At 39.0% G+C, this 18031-nt stretch overlaps 1 protein-coding gene across 1 annotated transcript in view; it reads right to left on the minus strand.

Annotated features, from left to right (window-relative positions):
- Nucleotides 1–18031, minus strand: part of DMGDH (dimethylglycine dehydrogenase) — a 124142-nt gene that overhangs the window by 35173 nt on the left and 70938 nt on the right. The window contains exons 10-14 of the mRNA XM_006889844.1: nt 17304–17469; nt 16712–16842; nt 14717–14934; nt 13515–13672; nt 10882–10941 (exon numbers count right to left, since the gene is read on the minus strand). Coding sequence (XP_006889906.1) covers nt 10882–10941; nt 13515–13672; nt 14717–14934; nt 16712–16842; nt 17304–17469 — 733 coding nt within the window. The remainder of the gene's footprint in view (nt 1–10881; nt 10942–13514; nt 13673–14716; nt 14935–16711; nt 16843–17303; nt 17470–18031) is intronic.

Below are 18031 nucleotides of genomic sequence, written 5' to 3' on the forward strand. Positions count from 1 at the left end.
CTATGAACTTGGAGAAATGATGAATGTTATACAAGTGATCAGGTCTTTTGTTCATAGGGTTGCTATGAGTCATCTATGACTTGATGGCACTTAACAACAACAACAACAACAACAACATTATCTACCTAGTTGAAATTTCTGTTTTCCTCTTTACGTACACAACCACAACTGATAGTATTAAAGGGGCAGTGGTTCTTCGTCTTTACTGCATTATCAAAAAACCTGAGAAGATTTTTAAAAATCATGCCCAATTCTATGTCCGAGTTGATCTAAGTGATTTAGGGTAAGTCATTAGGCCTCAAATTTTAGCATGCATGAGAATCATACTGCACAACATGAATGGTTCTGGAAGACATTGGGCTGAGTGAAACGAGATTGCTATTGTAAAATAGGTTTGACATGGGGCAGGGGGAGGGAATAGAAAAAGAAAAGTAGATAATGAACACTACTGGAATATATAAAGGAAAAGACAGTCTGAAAGGAATGTATGATTAAGTATGATATGCATGGCAACAATCTGGAACAAGAAGTACATTACCAAGTGAATTAGGGGAGGGAAAGGGGGAAAAAGTGGTATGGGGGAAATTGGCATTAATGAATGAATGCAAACCCAATCTTTCTGTAAACTTTCATTAAAAGAACAATTTTTTTCAAAAAGAGAATGTTGGGCCCCAACCCCAGACTTTCTGATTTTTTGCATTTCTAATAAACCATTCATGTTTAGAGAGTCAAAAATTGTTGCTCTAAAACTGTTTCTCAGTCTTTCCTACGTAATTAAAACAAAACCAAATGTCAAATCCTCACCCCACAGATTACTTGAATTGCTTTAAAGTGATGGGATTTTCAAAAGCTACTAGGTGATTCTGAAATGACACCAAGACTGACTTGTTGTTACTGTTGTTATGTGCCCTTGAGGCAGAACCAGCTCACAGCTGGACCTCCAGCAGGTTTTCAGAGGCAGTAAATCTCATGGGAGGGCACTGCCCATCTTTCTCCCACAGAGCAGCTGGTGGAGTTGAACTGTGTGCATTTGCGATTACAGCACAACTTCTTACCACTAGGCCACCCTCCTCAATTCCTATAGCTATTTTTATGCTTTCTCTTTGAAGAAGCAAATCTAGTCATGTTGTTGTTGTTGTTATGTGCCCTATGTACAACAGCCCTAAACCCTGCTCTACACTGTGCCAATCACACTGCCTCTGACACACCCATCCCGATTACCCCAGTCACTGAATCAATCCACCTCATGGAGGGCCTTCCCCTCTTGTGCTGTCCCTCCACCCTCCCAAGCATGATGTCCCTCTCCAAGGTCCTGTTCCTCCTTAAAACATGTCCAAAGTATGTCAGACAAAGCCCCAGAATCCTTGCTTCCAAGGAGCAGCCTGGTTTAACCCTCTCTAGGATGAATTTGTTTGTTTTCTTGGCAGTCCATGGCACATTCAATACTCTTCTCCAGCACCACAGCTCAAAGGCATCAATTCTCCTTCTATCCTCCCTAGTCATTGTCCAACTCTCTGATGCCTACCAAGTGATTGCAAAGACCAGAGGCTGTATCACATGCACCTTAGTCTCCAGAGTGACACCATGGTGCTTTAGTACCCTGGAGAGGTCCCTAACAGAAGACTTTCCCATCGCAATGAGTTTTTTGATTTCCTGGCTGCTGGTGCCAAGAGTGTTGACCTTGGAACCAAGCAAACTAAAGCTGTTAACAATTTCAATCTCTTCACCATCCATACTGATGCTGCCAGTTGGTCCAGTGGTGAGAATCTTTGTCTTCTTGACATTGAACCTCAATCTATACTGAAATCTGCAGTCCTTGACCCTCTGCAGCAAATGCATCAGGTCATAATAAGCCAAAATAGAGCTGGGTAATTTACTCAGGTCATTTACAGAAATGGTATGATTTCAGTGGAGATTCTTTTTGAGGGGGAAAATTCAGAAGCATTTGTTTTCATTTGAAATGGGAGTAGTACATTAGAAATTCTGTAAATAACAATTCCTTTCCACAGGAATGTCTTAATAATACTTAATATTTACTGAATACTTATAATGTGGTAGGGCTGATGTTAAGTACACAGTCTCTTTGCCAGATGTTTTGTTATTGGATATTTGTGCTTGAAATATATTTTCCTCAAAAAGAGATGCTGTTTATGCTAAGTTAACTAATTAAATCCTATAAGGGCAAATATTGTATAAGATCATTTTGTAGAATGAGTATGAGGATCCAAGGTAGAAGGGGGAGCAGAGGGCTGAGGCTGGGCAGGGGGAGACAATAATCACAGGGTCCCACAATTTGATGGGTGGAGGAGGCAGAAGTGAAGGAAATGGGAACGATCTAGTTGAAAAACAATGTATGCAAACTTTGTAAATAAACAAGTATAAGATTTAAAAAAGATGCTGTATATTCTAGCACCTACATTTTCTAACTTATGATGATGTATATTACATTTACCTTGTTCCTATTAGAAACCCAAGACATGCTATATTGTGTGTATGTGTGTGGGTATCTTTTAAAAAAAAAAACCAAAAACAATTTTCTTTTCTTAAGCATATTATGCAAGGCACGTGATTCTCTGTGAACTCAGGTGGGGGTTCTGCAGCAACAGACAGAGATTCAGTCATTCCAGTAGGAAATTTCCCAGAATATCTATGACTCTGTGTTCGGGCAGCTGATTTTCCTTTTGCTCTTGGTTAATACATTCCTTCCACTTCAAGTGCAAAGTAATACTCCTGACTTCCCCACCCTCCTCAAATGTGACCTCCTTTGTAAAAATAATAACGCCATTTCCATAGGTGACTTGACTAGATTTGGGTGGAGAGGTTTTGTTTGAAGAGACAATGCAAGGCATTCTATTTGTACTTTTATCACAATTGCGGTAAATTTTTCCTCTCAGGTCACCCCAGCTGACAAGATCACACTGCTGGGTGCTCTGGACAGCCCTCTTCAGGTGAAAGACTGTTTTCCAGATCAACTCTAAGAATTTCTACCATTTTAACTCCATAAATGCCAAGTGTTTCAAGCTTAATGAGGTTTGAAATTTCACACCTTTAGACCTGTGGCCTTAGTGAGGTGTTTAATAGTAAATGACCAACCCCCAAAGGTACACAGTTTGAATCCACCAGCTGCTCCATGGGAGAAAGATGGACAATCTTCCTCGCTTGTGATTTGCTGCTTCTGAAAACCCACTGGAGGTTCAGTGATAACAACAGTAACAACTCAGTTTACTATGTTGCACTTAACATGTGAAGGATCACTTTTATTTATTTTTTTTTTGGCTTTTTTTTTAAAATTTAGGTTGTTTATTTTTCGTTTCAATGAACATCTACAGAGATTTTGGGATTCCATTCATTCATTGTTGCACCCTTCTCCCCGCACAAGCCCCTCCCCCGCCATTTGCTCCTCTCCTTGAAAAGCAAAAGAAAACTCCCTCATTGGTACACAGTCCGCCCCCCACACCTCCCCAAACCCCATCCCCTACCCCCAAATATAATCCACTCTGCAATCCTCATTGCATACTCCTACGATAAAAAGAATGCCCTAAAATATAATACTTTTAGACTATTCTCTCCCCCATAGACTTCAATGCCGTAAACATATTTCATCCAGTTTTTCTCAGTCTTACCCCCACCTCAATGCCAGCCTCATTCTACAACAGTGGCACCATATAGCATTTGTCCCTTTGTGACTGAGATACCTCACTCAGCATAATGTCCTCCAGGGTCACCCATTTTGAATAATATTGCATGAGTTGAAGGAGCACTTCTAACACCTTGTAGTACAATGTCAGCAGGCTAAAAAATCAGCAATTCCAATCTTTCAGGAGAAAGATAAGCCGTTTCCTCCCACAAAGATTTACATCCATAGAAACCCAGTAGAACTAACTCCTCAGCAGTAGGTTTGGTTTTGAGGCTTTAATGTTTGCTATAGCATGGCAGAGAAGCAGAAGGATAGCACAGGGTGGAACAATGTTCTGACCTGTTGTTCGTAGTCAACACAGTGGCGCCTAAGAACAGCAACAGTTGAATGACATGTCACCTCACATATTTTGGTTATGTTGTCAGGAAGTGCTAGTTCTTCGAAAAAGACATCGTGTTGGGAAAAGTAAAGGGTCAGTGAAAAAGAATAAGACCCTCAATGAGATGGATTGACACAGTGACTGCAACCATGGGTTTGAGCAGGGTGGAAGTAGTGGTAATCTGTTGTTCACAGTTGCTCTCAATCGTGGTCAATGCCACGGCACCTAACAACAATGACAGATGAATGGATGTGTGCACATCTTGGGCCTTCTTTTCCTAGAATTCAAAGTCTCATGGAACTGAGGCATAGACAACATTAAAGCATAGAGAAGGTTAAGTGCCATTGAAATATCTCCTTTGTTACCTAAGATCTCTTAAAAACTTCCATTGCTCTTTACCATTTCATGCTGGTTTAATAGGAATGAATATACCCTAAAGTGGTCATAGAATGATTCCTTCATTTTAAGAAGAAAACAAAGTATTTTTTAAAATTTATTTTATTATTATTTTCTGTGTGTACCATCAAATCGAATCCGACTGGTAGAGGAGGAGATTGCTCCTCCTTTCTCCAGTAGAGCAGCTGGTGGACTCAAACAGCACACTTATAGGATTGCAGCCCAGCTTCTTGCCACTAGGCCATCAGAGCTCCGTAGTATTTTTCTTTCTAAAATGGGAAGGACAGCTATTCTGATCCTACCAAAAACACACAGTTACTTCTAACAAAAACATGACTGGAAAGTATCAATTGATAAGATATATCTCATTCAAATTCTATGACCTATGTAGCCTTTTTTTCCCCCCCTTTTCAGGTAAGTTTTTCAAGGCTTATAAATAGGCTCATTAAAGGAACGAAATGGCTAAGAAAGGGGTAGGTGAGAAAACACTGTAACAGAAGTCAGAGGCCAGCATTCAACCTGTTTCTAAAATAAGGCATCAAATATGTTTGAAGTGAACCAGTCACAGACCATGGAAACAAGAGTAGCAAATGTGTTGTGTAACAACCACTCCTCTTGTCAGCCAAAGTTGTACTTACCTAGAGAGCTCTGGTAGCTTAGTGGTAGGTAAGAAGTCCCACTGGCAACCCACCAGCTGCTCCACGAGAAAAGGTGGGCAATCCCCTTCTGTGTAATTTACTCTGAAAACCCACTGGAGGATCATCTGTGAGTCGATTCTAACTCACTGTTTTATAACAACAGGAAGCAAGCAGAAGTGCCTGGCTCAAACAGGTTGGCTGTCACATAAAGTGGTGGGATTGGTTGAGCATGTTACCAGGCCTGCTCACCGCTGGGACTTGCAATAGATTTGGTTTCTATGCAATGCTAGGCTGTCCTTCGTTCTGATGGCCAGAACTGAACCAGTTCAGCATCCCAGGCTAAAGCAGATGCTCGAGCTTAAGTCACTTGCCTCCTTTGTACTATTGATCTCCTCACTTCAAAATGAGGAGGAGGCTCTACTGTGTGATTTCCAGGGAGCCGCTAGCTCTGAGATTATCTGGTTCTCTGTCTTTTCTTCATATTACGGCTTATGCAGTCAATTTTGCTAAAATTTCCGGGGGCCAAGCAAAGCATTCTATATATTTGTTATAAGGAAAAGGAAAGAATTTCTTTTAAACAATTGTGATATGCAAGATTATTTTTTTTAAGAGACCAGTATTGAGTATACAGTTGCATGAGTGACATGTACTTTGTATGTGGCTACTGACGTGGGGTTCTGGTGGCCCAGTGGATAAAGAATTATGCTGGCATCTCCAAAACTGTTAGTTTGAATCCACCAGCTGTTCTGTGAAAGAAAGGTGGGTAATCTCCTCCTACGTGATTTACATCCTTTAAAAACCCACTGGAAAGTAATCTATGAGTTATTCCAACCTAACGGTAATGAGTTGTCAAACTAAAGGTTTAGCAGTTTGAATGTACTTGGTGGCATTATGGGAGATCACAAACAAACAAAATAGGAAGATTATAGCTAAGAAAATCCTATGGAACAAGTCTACTCTAACACATAGGGTCCCCATGAGTCAGACTTGACTCAAAGGTATTACGCTTCATTTTAGTGTTAGTTTCTGCTTTTGTTTTATATTTAGCTCCATTTTCCGAAGCAACACAGACTTGGATATATTCTTTAAAATGTATGAAACATTTTGTAATGTAAGTGACATTTTGATACAGTATTTGAAGTATCAAGATGCATTGGACTGTTATCAAGTTTTTTAGGAACCAAGCTTTGAAAGTTGTGAAAACACCTACTACAAATCTAATGCAAATGCAGTAGATTTGATCTATTCCCTTGTCTTGGAAAGAAACCAAGAATCACTAGCGTTAAGCTGATATCAAATAACCAACCTGAATCTACATGACTAAAAGCACTGGCTCAGTGAGGTCCTGGTTCTTGAATGGCACAGACCTTCATCCAATGAAATCATCAAAAATTAACTCAGTGACACTAGACTGAGACTCAACAATGCAGAAATCATAAAAACAGATCCCAAAACAAAATTATCACCTATTAAACAGCTACATTCTAGAGCTGAGCTTTGGTTATTAAAATAATTGAAGGAACTAATAAAGATTCAACCCACACCTGCTAATAATCATAAAGGGAATTTATAAAATCTAATTTCAATATGAAGAGATTATTTACCCATGCCTTATCCCTAAACAATAATTTTCAAATACTGAAGTAAAAAAAAAAGAAATCCATTTTCTATCTGCCTGTTGGTTACCAGCAATGTAACTTTAGTGCTTTCATGAATCAGGCTATGTTTATCCTTATTTTAAACAGCTAAGCCAAGACTTCTGTTATCAGAAGGGGCAATCTGCGGCCAGGGTCCACCCAAACACCAGCACCTGCTCTGTCTAGTTGGGAGGCAGATGGTCTATCGTAAAAAGCAAAAGTCATGGACAAATGTACAGAGAGATGCTCCCTTTAAAACCCTTTAGGAGGCTGATTTTTCTAAAATAAAATACTCTATCAATGCATGTGTTTTATGTTAAGATCTTAGCTCAGAATCTGGAACTGGTGCATGAACAGAAAAGAGTTTCTCAGACTGATTCATAGGCATGTGTTCATATTTTTCCGTAGGCTAGGAAAAATCTTTAGCTTACAAGTGTATTGAGCAAGAGAGTTTTTTATTTGGAATTTTGTCAAGTACTCCAGCAATTCATGGATAGAATTCATACTTTCTAAGCAAGAGAGTTGGGTTCAAGGCGTGGGCAATGTACCTCATGGGTAGGCACTAATCATTAGCGGAGGGTTTTTGTTGCTGGTTTGATGTTAACCAGGTTTCAGTGAAGGTCCAGACTAAGTCAGACTAATAAAAACCTCTGAGTCAGTTAATAAAAACTCTTATGGATCACAATAATCCGTGCAGGGCCATGCAATAGAAGCTAAGACCTGGTGCCAAGAACAAGTAACCTAAGCTGCATCTACTGAACTAATCCTTCAATACTCTGTTAATATTAAAACTCTAACTGCTACTCTATTTATTAGAGTTCTGTAGTCCATAAGGAGTTGCCCAGTTAACCCCAAAGAATACACTTCTCTGGTTGTCTAAATCTAACAGCAGTTCCACGATGTTGTTGTTGCTGTTATGTGCCATTGAGTTTCCTTAAACTCATAGCTACCCTGTGTGCAGCCGCTCTAAAGCCTACTCTGTCCTGAGCCAGTCTCACTGATTCCAACACACTAACTCCCATTGCCCCCGTTACTGTATCAATCCATCTCCTCTGGGTCTTCTTCTCCTGCTCTGTCCCTCCACCCTTCCAAGCATGATGTCCTTCTCCAAGGATGGGTCCCTACTGGCCACGTGTCCAAAGTGTGTGAGACAGAGCTTCAAAATCCTAGCCTCCAAGGAGAAACTTGGTTTCAAGACAGATCCATTTGTTTTCTTGGCAGTCCATTGCAGGTTCAAGTCTCTTCTCCAGCAGCACAAATCAAAGGCATCAATTCCTCTGTCATCCTTAGTCGTTGTCCAGCTCTCTGATACTTAGCAAGTAATTGTGAAAACTATGACCTGCATCAGGTGCACCTTAGTCTTTAGACTGACATTGTTGCTTTTTCACAGTACTCTAGAGAGGTCCTGACAACAAGTTTTCCCAATGCAATTCATCTTTGGATTTCCTGGCTGCTAGTGCCAAGAGTGTTGATTGTGGAGCCAAGCAAGTTGTAAGGGTTAATAACTTCAATCTTTTCTCCATCCATCATGATGCTACCAATTGGCCCAGTGATGAGAATCTTTGTCTTCTTGATGTTGAGCTTCAAACCACATTGAAAATACAGTTCTTGATCTTCTGCAGCAAGCATTTCATATCCTCCTCAGTTTCAGCAAACAAGGTCGTGTCATCTCCATAATGTAGGTTGTTGATAGAGGGGCAATTTCTGTCAGCTGTGAGCTGGTTTTGATTTTACAACAATTAGTAACCATAATTCTAAGGAACTTTGGTGGCATTCTGGTACCATGTTGGGATGCTAACCATAAGGTCATTGGTTCAAATCCTCTAGCTGCTGTGCAGGAGAAAGATGGGCAGTCTCCTCTTAAAAGATTTACAGCCTTTGAAACTCAATGGAGGGTCACTAAGAGTTGGACTTGACTCAATGACGATGGGTTTGGCTTTTGGATTGCTATAATAACTCTGTGACACTTTCTCAATAGAACAACCTCATTTATATTTTAGAACTTGTATAGATGAGTTTTGATGGCTTAGTGGCAAGGAGCTGCTCTGCCACTCCAAGTGCATGAGATTCGAATCCACCAGCTGATTGATCTGCAAGAGAAGGATGAGCAAGCTCTCCATGTGATTAAGTGCCTCTGCAATCCTTCTGTGTTATTAAGTGCCTCTGAAAACCTGCTGGAGGGTCAGCTATGGGTCAATTCTAACTTGATAGCACACAACCACAACGGGATAGAACCTAAGAAATTTCATTTCTATCAACCTTCCAGCTAATGTTATTCTTCTTGTCTAAGACCACACTTTGAGAATCTTTGATGTAGGGTATCCCTTTGGGTTGTTAATTTACTCTTTTTTGGGAGCTTGAAGTAGGTGTGTCAGAGACAGTGAGGTTGGTTCAGGATAGAACAGGGTTCAGAGTGTAGGCTGACTGTGATTCGTAGTCGACTCGATGGCACATAACAAAAGCAACAACAAGTGGCTTCTTAGTAAATACTAATTTTTTGCTGAACACATTTGACATTTTCTCACAGCCAGATGTGGTAGCTACATACAAAGATGCTTAATGAGCAGATGGATGGCTCTGCTGCGCTGCTTCATGCTGTGAGGCAACTATATTGAGAGTCAGTGACTTCAATCTGTTAGATTAACCGATTTACAAATTTACCCATCACCAGGAGTTAACTAAAACATACGATCAACTTGGTGCAATTCCTGTAAGAATGCCAGCTGATAATTATGTTACCTTTGCTAATTTTAGTCTTAAAGTTTTGTATTAGTATTTAAGCTGAGCCCCTCATCTCCAATTTAGAACTGGGTGACACAGCCGGACTTTGTAAGACGGGCGTTCTTGTTCTGGGTTGTCATTTGCGTGGTATGTTGGGTTGTTTTCTTGACTTAAGCCTCTTATTTAGTGTCAACAAGACCTCCTGGAGGGTCCTCAGGACTCATATTATTATATTTTGGAGGGGCATTCTTCTAAGTCAGCACTCTTCTGTCAATTTGCTGTACCGAGGTAACCTGGGGTTGCTGTGGTGCTGAATGCTGTGTCACTGGTGTGTCAAATGCCATAATGGTTACCTAGGGTGGACAGTGTTTGGTGGACAGCCCAGATTAAGACAGACTTTGAAGCAGGAGTGGCATCCACTTCCTAAACAACATGCCTCTGGAAACTCTCTGAACTTGGAGAAATGATGATACAGAAAGGCTTCAGGCCTTTTCTTCATAGGGTTGCTATGAATTGTGTTTGACTTAACAGCAATCAACAACAATTTATAATGCTAGACTCTGCTATCTTATAACTACAAGCATACACAAATAGTTTGGACTGATAGCAAAGTTTAGCCAAGGATTCACTCACTCACACACTGTCATCAAGTTGATTCTGACTAATAGCAGCCATCCGTACAGTTTCAGAGATTATCAATCTTAATGGGGGAGTTCTTTCTGTTTTCTGGATTCAAACTATCAGAAACGTGTGGCCTTTTGATTAGCAGCAGGCCACACAATAGGCTATGCTACCAGACTCCGTTAACACTATATTGTTGTTGTGTGCCAAGTTGGAATGAACCCATTGCTAAACCTCCAGCGGGTTTTCAGAGGCAGTAAATTGCATGGGTGGAGACTATCCATCCTTCTTTTGCATATTTTACTGAAAAACTAATCTATAAGGTAATTTATCCTGAGATAATTTTGAATTTATTTGTGTAGGTGGGTTTTACAAATATAAGTCACATGTTAACACCAAAAAAGATTTGAACTGTGTGCCTTCGGGATTGTAGTACAGCTTCTTACGACTAGGCCACCAGAGCTCCCTGACATAAGATTGTTGTTGTGTTGTCAAGTCGGAACCAACCCTAGCCGACCCTCTGGTGGCTTTTCAGAGGCACTTAATCACAGGGGAGGAGATTGCCCATGTTTCTCCTGTGGAACAACTGGTGTTTTTGAACCATGTGCTTTCAGGATTGCAGCACAGCTTCCTGCCAGCAGGCCACCAGAGCTCTCTACACAGATTAGTATGAAACAATTGAGTGATATTTAAATTTATGCTTCTAATTTCACTCGGTTCTCCTACAATTATATTTGTTTAAAAAACAATAAAAATGGGGAGAAAGTGAGACATTTTAAAGCATGGTTCTGCCATGAAACAGTATCCTAATTTTAAAGTTTATTTCAAGTACATTTTGGAATGCAAACATACCTTATTTAACTTTATGAAATATCCCAGTCCAGCTTCTAAGGGGTTTGTGTCACAATTCATCTAAAAGAGAAACACACATTTTCAATCTTAAATAAGTCATTTTTGTAACATCACTTTTATTATTTTTTCTGAGGAATGAGAATACTTTTTCCATTTTGCATATAGATTCTAGAAAAAATACTGCAATTTTAATACAGCCAAGACAAACACTAAAATTCAATATGCTCCATGGGATTTTTATATTTCCATACATTTGAAGCATATTCCAACATGGTATTCCTTCCAGGAAAAAGACTGTCACATTTTTAATAGAATACATTTACATATATTTTTAAAGTTATTAAGTAATTGATTTGATGTTCTGTACACTCATTCAAGAATATAGGTAAGTGGTAAGCAAAATAATAAGAAAACGGTATCTATGTTTCTAAAGAGTATGGGTAAAGAAAAAAATAGTGATTGACTCTCAATCTTTTCAAACACAGTTCAATTATTAAGATATACTTCAAGTCAGAGCTAAAGCCAATATTTGTGAACAGACCTGAAGAAGAAAGGTTATTTGTTCAATTTTTTTCAATGGTGTTCTATTTTGCTCCAAGTGAAAATTTAGAGAACTGATTTATACCCCATTGAAGATGAAGCTTTTAAAGACACCATAGCGTTTACATAAGCCAGATGAGGAACATAAATTTATTTTCATGTAAGATAAATTTGGTTTCATATTATTAATCAAGATGAGCTACTTAATTTTATTTTTTTTTCAACCTACGCCATTTCAAAATTACTCTGGGAATAATACCCAGAAAATCTCCAAAGCAGAAGAGATTGATCACTGTAATAACACTAGAGGGCCCTCGGGCACTGCAGGGAAACTGGAGAGAACTCAGGCGAAAAGCTCTCTACAGGCGGGGAGGAGAGGAGGAGGAGGAGGAGGCAAGAAGAAACAGAAAACAGAAGGATGGAAAAACCGCCCAATTCCCTGGAGATTTGTCTGTTGCTTCAGTTCCAGGAGAGTGTAGAGACAAATGGTCCTGTTTGTTTTATTTTTTAAATGATAAAAATAAAATCCTAAGTGAGGGGAATGGATGATTAGACACAGCGTGTAAGGCAATTAATAATCTGAAATAATTACAATAATTAATAATCTGAACACATTGCAGAGTGAATTGAGGGACGAGGAGGGAGGAAAAGGTGTATCAATGAATGAATGAAAACGCCTCTTTTCTGTAACTTTCACTACAATCACAATGAAAAGATTAAATCCAAAGAGAAAAATGTAGAAAAATAAAGAGAAAGGCAATCTCTGTAAAAACGTTTTGTTTTTAGCTAACATCCAGCCAGTCTCCCTTCACAGTAACTTCATGCTTAGCAGAATGAAATACTGCCTTTCTTTCTGCCTGCCTTAATCAAAGCTCTACTGAAATCTGTTCAGCATTCCTACAACATGCAAGCCTGCACTGACAGATGTGTGATGGTTGCAATTAAGCACTGTGAGAGACCCATGAGGAGTGCACCACCAATGCCCAAGCTCAGAATTTGGGAATTGACAGAGGGATATAAAAAATGTTCACGTGCGTGTGTTCACATAGATAAATAGGATGGGAAAACAGTTTTTAATGTGTAGTTTAACTCGGTGTTATCAAGTTTAATGACTTAAAACACTAACCAATCTTAAAGGGAGCTCTGGTGACCTAGTGGGTAGGGAAACGTGTGGCCAACTCAAAGGCAAATTGTTTGAAAACACTAGCTGCTTTGTGGGAGAAAGATGATGAGTCTCCTCCCATGAGATTTACAGTCTCTGAAAATCCTCTGGAGGTCAGTTACGAGTTGGCTTCGACTCGATGGCAATGAAAAGAAGTCTTAAAGAAGTGAGCTTTATGGAAGTGTTACACTTCAATCTAAGGAAAGCAACAATGCTCACAACTCTATTGATGAACATCATCATGATAAATGGAGAAAAGAATGAAGTTGTAGAGGATTTCATTTTATTTACAGCCACAATCAAAGCTCATGGAAGCAGAAGATAAAAATTCCCATGGCATACTGATTGCAAACAATTGCTGCAAAAGATCTCTTTAGATTACAAAAAGCAAAGATGACACTTTGATGACTATAGAGCATCTGAACTATTTCTAATTGCTTCATATGTATGTGAACAGTAGACAACGAATAAGGAAGATGGAAGTAGAGCTGATGCCTTTGAATTGTGGTGCTGGTGAAAACTACTGAATATCCCACGAAGTACCAAAGGAACAAATACATCTGTCCCGGAAGAAGTGTGCAGTTAGTTAGACACTCCTCAGAAACAAAGATAGTGAGCCTTCCTTTCAGGTACTCTGGGACTGTAATCAGGAAAAGTCAGTCCCTGAAAAGGACATTATCCCTGATAAAATAGAGGTTAAGAAAATGAGGGGAACACCTTGTAGCAGCTGCCACTGCTGAGGATTCAGCAGTGTTTTGTTTCATTGCAGATAAGGTTGCTATGGGTCCAAGTCAACTCAGTGGCACCTAACAACAACAACAGTATTAATATATTGTGATTTCTCCTACACTGATGCAGTTAGAACTAGCCCTTATACTAAAACTAGATATAATCATCATAAAATTTTAAGTAAGATACTAGTATTTCAAACCTCTGACCCCCAAGCTCTGAAAGCTTTCTCCAGTCTTAAGACATTCATGGCATAGGTCCCGAAATTGTCAATTCCTTCTTCCTGGCCTGCATTCATGATAGCATCATATAGTGCTGCAGAATCTTCTCGTTTGTGGTATAGCTCCCAACCCAGCTCACCTGAAATATACCCAGAGATGCCAAAAAAGAGCAAGAACAAAGATCACTAGAGGGAAGGTATATTAGCGAAAACACATAAATGCAGACATTGCCTGTTTTTAAAAGATTTATACGTCACATACATTATCTGGTTTTAAAAAAAATATATATTTAAAAGATTACTTCCCAATAAATTGCAACAGATACTACACCAAAGTATGCATCTACATTCAATCTTGGGTCACAGGTTGAGGGCAGAATGTAGGACATGTCTAATGACACATAAAGGCTGCAATGCAAATTTACTCTATACCTTGAAGTCCAGCTTCATAATGAGGCCCGGCAATATTTTTCAAGGAAAACAATAATGGATAATAGCCCAAGATTTAGATGCCCTGATCCCTAGCCCCTTGTCCCAGAACTACCAGGCTTGAAAAATATAATCAACTGGTATTTCCTCACTGTTTACCCTTGCAAATAGCAGACAAGTATGGAAATGGACCAACAACTGTAAATTTGTGGGCTTGCTCTCACAGATTAGGAGGCAATAGATAAGAGTGTCCTAAGAGTTGGACAGAAGAAATTTTTCTCCAAAGCACACTAACGAAAGTGTATGTGTGTGTTAGTTTCTTTTAGATTTTTGTTTGTTGTTAGGAGCCGTTGAGTCGTAGATGACTCATAGTGAACGGAAGGCCTGAGCACTGTTCATAGAGTTTCCAGGGGCAAGCCATTTTGAAAGTGGATGCCACTCCTGCTTCCAACCTTGTTTTAATTGGGAAGCTCCACCAAACACTGTGCACCTTGGGCAACCATTATCACATTTGGCACATCAGTGTCACAGTGTTCAGTATCACAGCAACCACAAGTTACCTCTGTACAACAATGCACAGACCAGTGTATTGTTATTGTGAGGTGCCATTGAGCCAAGTACAACTCACAGAGACCTTCTGAGTAACAGATCTGAACCAGGTCCTACCCTGTGCCATCCTCATCATCTTTGACATACTTCACACACACACACACACACACACACACACACACACACACACACTGACATGCCCTTACCGGTATAAGATATCCTAATAGCAGTAACAGGAATGTTGGAAATTTTTATAGACTTGGTTTGAAGAAATTTGAAAGCATCATCACTAAGGTCTTCAGAGGTGAGTTTCTGAAGGACTTTTCTTGTACATGGCCCTGCAACTCCAAGGACTCCAGTCTCATCAGTTATGTTTCTAATTTCAACATCATAGCCACCTCTGGCTGCCTCTTCTTCAATCCATCTGCATTTAAGTCATGAACATTGTGTGAAATGCAGGGAGTTGAGCAAGATCCCCAGGTGATTCTTACAGATGCCCAGGTAAATATGCATTCAGTATATCTAGGGTTGCTTTATTGTTGTTAGGTGTTGTCAAAATCAAGTATGACTTATAGCGATCCTATGAACAACAGATCAGAAGCCTGCCCTATCTTGCACCATTTTCCCGATCTCAGCCATGGAGAATATGTACATTATCAGCCAGGGGCTGAATGGGAATCAACAGGTTCAAAACTCTTTGACTCACACTAAACAGTTATTTTGGTAGGTAGCTATATTGTGTCTAGAATTATAGGAAAAGCTTAGAATATAATTTTATAGAATTATTTAATTTTTAAAGTTAAGGAAACTGAGTCTCTGACATGTTAAGCAATTAAAAAACCCCACCACTCCTTTAGAAGTGTGGGAGTAATTTTTCATAGTATAGAGACTCCTTCATTATAAATGAGCTCTGCCTCATAGTTCTTTGACACAGTGACAGTCCTTTGCATTTAGACTAACAGTCCAATCATTAAAAATTAATTTAAGTCCAAATTTTCTCTAACACCTGTACATAAGAGATATACTTGCAATGCTAAAGGTTAATAATGTGTCTACCACTAGACACAATCACATGGGAAAGCATAAGGAAGTGGGGGGAAAACATCTCTAGACTAGATGGAATTTCTAAGTCTTAATGAGTTATTGGAAACCACCTACAGGCTAGTTTATAATTTATTGAGCAGTTCTTGGAGCTATTCAAGTCTATCATAAATGTTCACCTGGACTGACAGGAATCTAAGATATTAAGGTGGCCCCAGTACATCTTGGAATTGAAGATGTAATTTGAATTGTTTTATAACTACGGTAGCTATCTGTCAGATTAAATAATTTATGAAACATCAATAATATTCCAAATGTTTGTATACCAAGCACTATGCAAAGGTTCATGCTGGTAGATCAGTAACTTTGATCCAGCTGTGGGTCAGTGATCACTGAGCACCACAAAGGGAGAAGCTAACTCAGAGAGGCCAAAGGTAGGCCCAAGAATCAGAGACTAAATTAAGCAAATTATATCAACTTCAGTTTTCTTAACTGAAAATGAGAATGGTATTAAAAAAATCTTGAAGAATAAATATTAAGACAATTGAGATACTGTAGAAAAGTTTTTATTAAACATTGATAATGCTTGGTAACTGGAAGCAGGAGCGGCATTCACTTTCATAAATAGTTTGACTTGGGAAACCCTATGAACATGAAGAAAAGATGAAAGTCACGCAACTGTCGAGGACGTTCATTCATAGGGTCACTATGAGTTGCCTACGACTCGAGGGCACTTAATAACAACAACACAATGCTTAGTAAATGGAGTTTTAGTATTCTTAAAGGGAGAGCTAGAGTCTTAGTGGTAAGGAATTGCACTGCTAGATCAAAGCACATGGTTCAAATCAACCATAGGGTGCTTCACAGGAGAAGGACAGCCAATCTCTTTCTGTGCAATTTATTGCCTCTGAAAATTCACTGGAGGGTCCCACTCAGTGGTACTCAACAATAACATTAGTATAATTAGAGCCAATAAACTCATTACTGGGGAGGAGAAAGAACTTTCACTTTAAATGTTTTCCTATTAAAAATATGACATTTATTGGAAAGGATGTGTCTTAAGGATTAAAGCTATATTTCCAAGGACTGATAAAAAGGGAATCCATGTAAGAGTGAATCAACAGATAAGAAATTTTACCTTTAGCTGGACAAATTCTTACCTAAGATCGTGAAGTTCTGATCCAGAACCAGTTATTAATAGAAACTCTCCTGGAGATTGATGAGACACAGTCAACTCCGCATACACACGGCCTTTTGGTGTTAACATGTGACTTATATTTGTAAAACCCACCTACACAAATAAATACAAAATCACCTCAGGATGAACTATATTATGGATTTTTAAAGTATAATATGTAATGTTTAATAATTTAAGTCATTAAAACTTAATAATTTGCTCTCCATTATCTTCATGAATTAATTGTAACTCTTCTAAACCTAAATTCAAGATTAATTCTGAAGTTCTTTATTTAAATGATTATTTAATTATAGAGTTTTAAGTTTTCATTGATAATTCTAAGCTGTTATAATGCCATTAGTTGAAAGTACTCTCAACAAAAATTTAAATTTAAAATTACAGCTATTTAAAAAAAAAAGTAAAAAAAAAAGCTATTTTCTTAGTTCAAGAAAAAACCGCCAATATTCTTACAGAAATTGTTATGTGAACTAGAATAGTATTTTTTAAAATAATTAAAAGCTTGAAAATGAAATAGGCCACAGTCCTGAACCTGGTGTCCCTGTGAGGCTATTTACCTTTGGAATGACATTTGCAAAAAGATAGTCCAACAGTTTCATGGAGTCTGGGCCTTTGATGTTAAACTTGCCAAAGGGTGACAGGTCAATCACCCCTACTCTTTGCATAACCTGTTCATACTCAGAGCCCACAGGCTCAAACCAGTTTGTGCGGCGAAAACTTGGCCTGAAACACAGCATTTAATGTTATAAAACAACTGTCATTCACTTTCTGAAAATTACAGGGTAAAAAAGATCAAATAGCCAGTTCATTCTAGAAACTCTTGTTCAGAAAAACAGCATGCGGAGTCTCTGGAGGGAAGGGATCTCCAGAGACTCCGCCTGCCAGGGGGCAGCACAGGGAGGCTCCCACAGAGCATTTGCACTTGCACATCTCTTAATCAGCACAAATGAATTATGCTTCTTCTTTTTTTTTTTTTCACTTTAGTTTAAAAAGAGAATGTTTGTCCTTCTACCTGCTGTAACTATCAGGAGATGGTTGGTCGTCTAAATTTCATTTGTTATTTTCATTTTAACAGCTTTGAGTGCGTATCCTTTTTACTGGGGCTTGCCTTTGCTTGGGGAGGGGGTGCATTTATTGATTAGGTGGAGCATTTGTAAGTACATGGTCAAAACCAGCTCCTTCTCATCAAATACTCCTTGTATTTCCATTTCCCATCTGGCCTAAGATTTAAAGGGGATCCAAAGCTGGTGTCTCTTACTTGGTCAAAAGTCCAGAGTCATCCATC

The sequence above is a fragment of the Elephantulus edwardii genome, unplaced genomic scaffold (genome assembly GCF_000299155.1).
Source record: "Elephantulus edwardii isolate Elephantulus edwardi_28Jun2011 unplaced genomic scaffold, EleEdw1.0 scaffold00082, whole genome shotgun sequence".
NCBI classification, from domain to species: domain Eukaryota; kingdom Metazoa; phylum Chordata; class Mammalia; order Macroscelidea; family Macroscelididae; genus Elephantulus; species Elephantulus edwardii.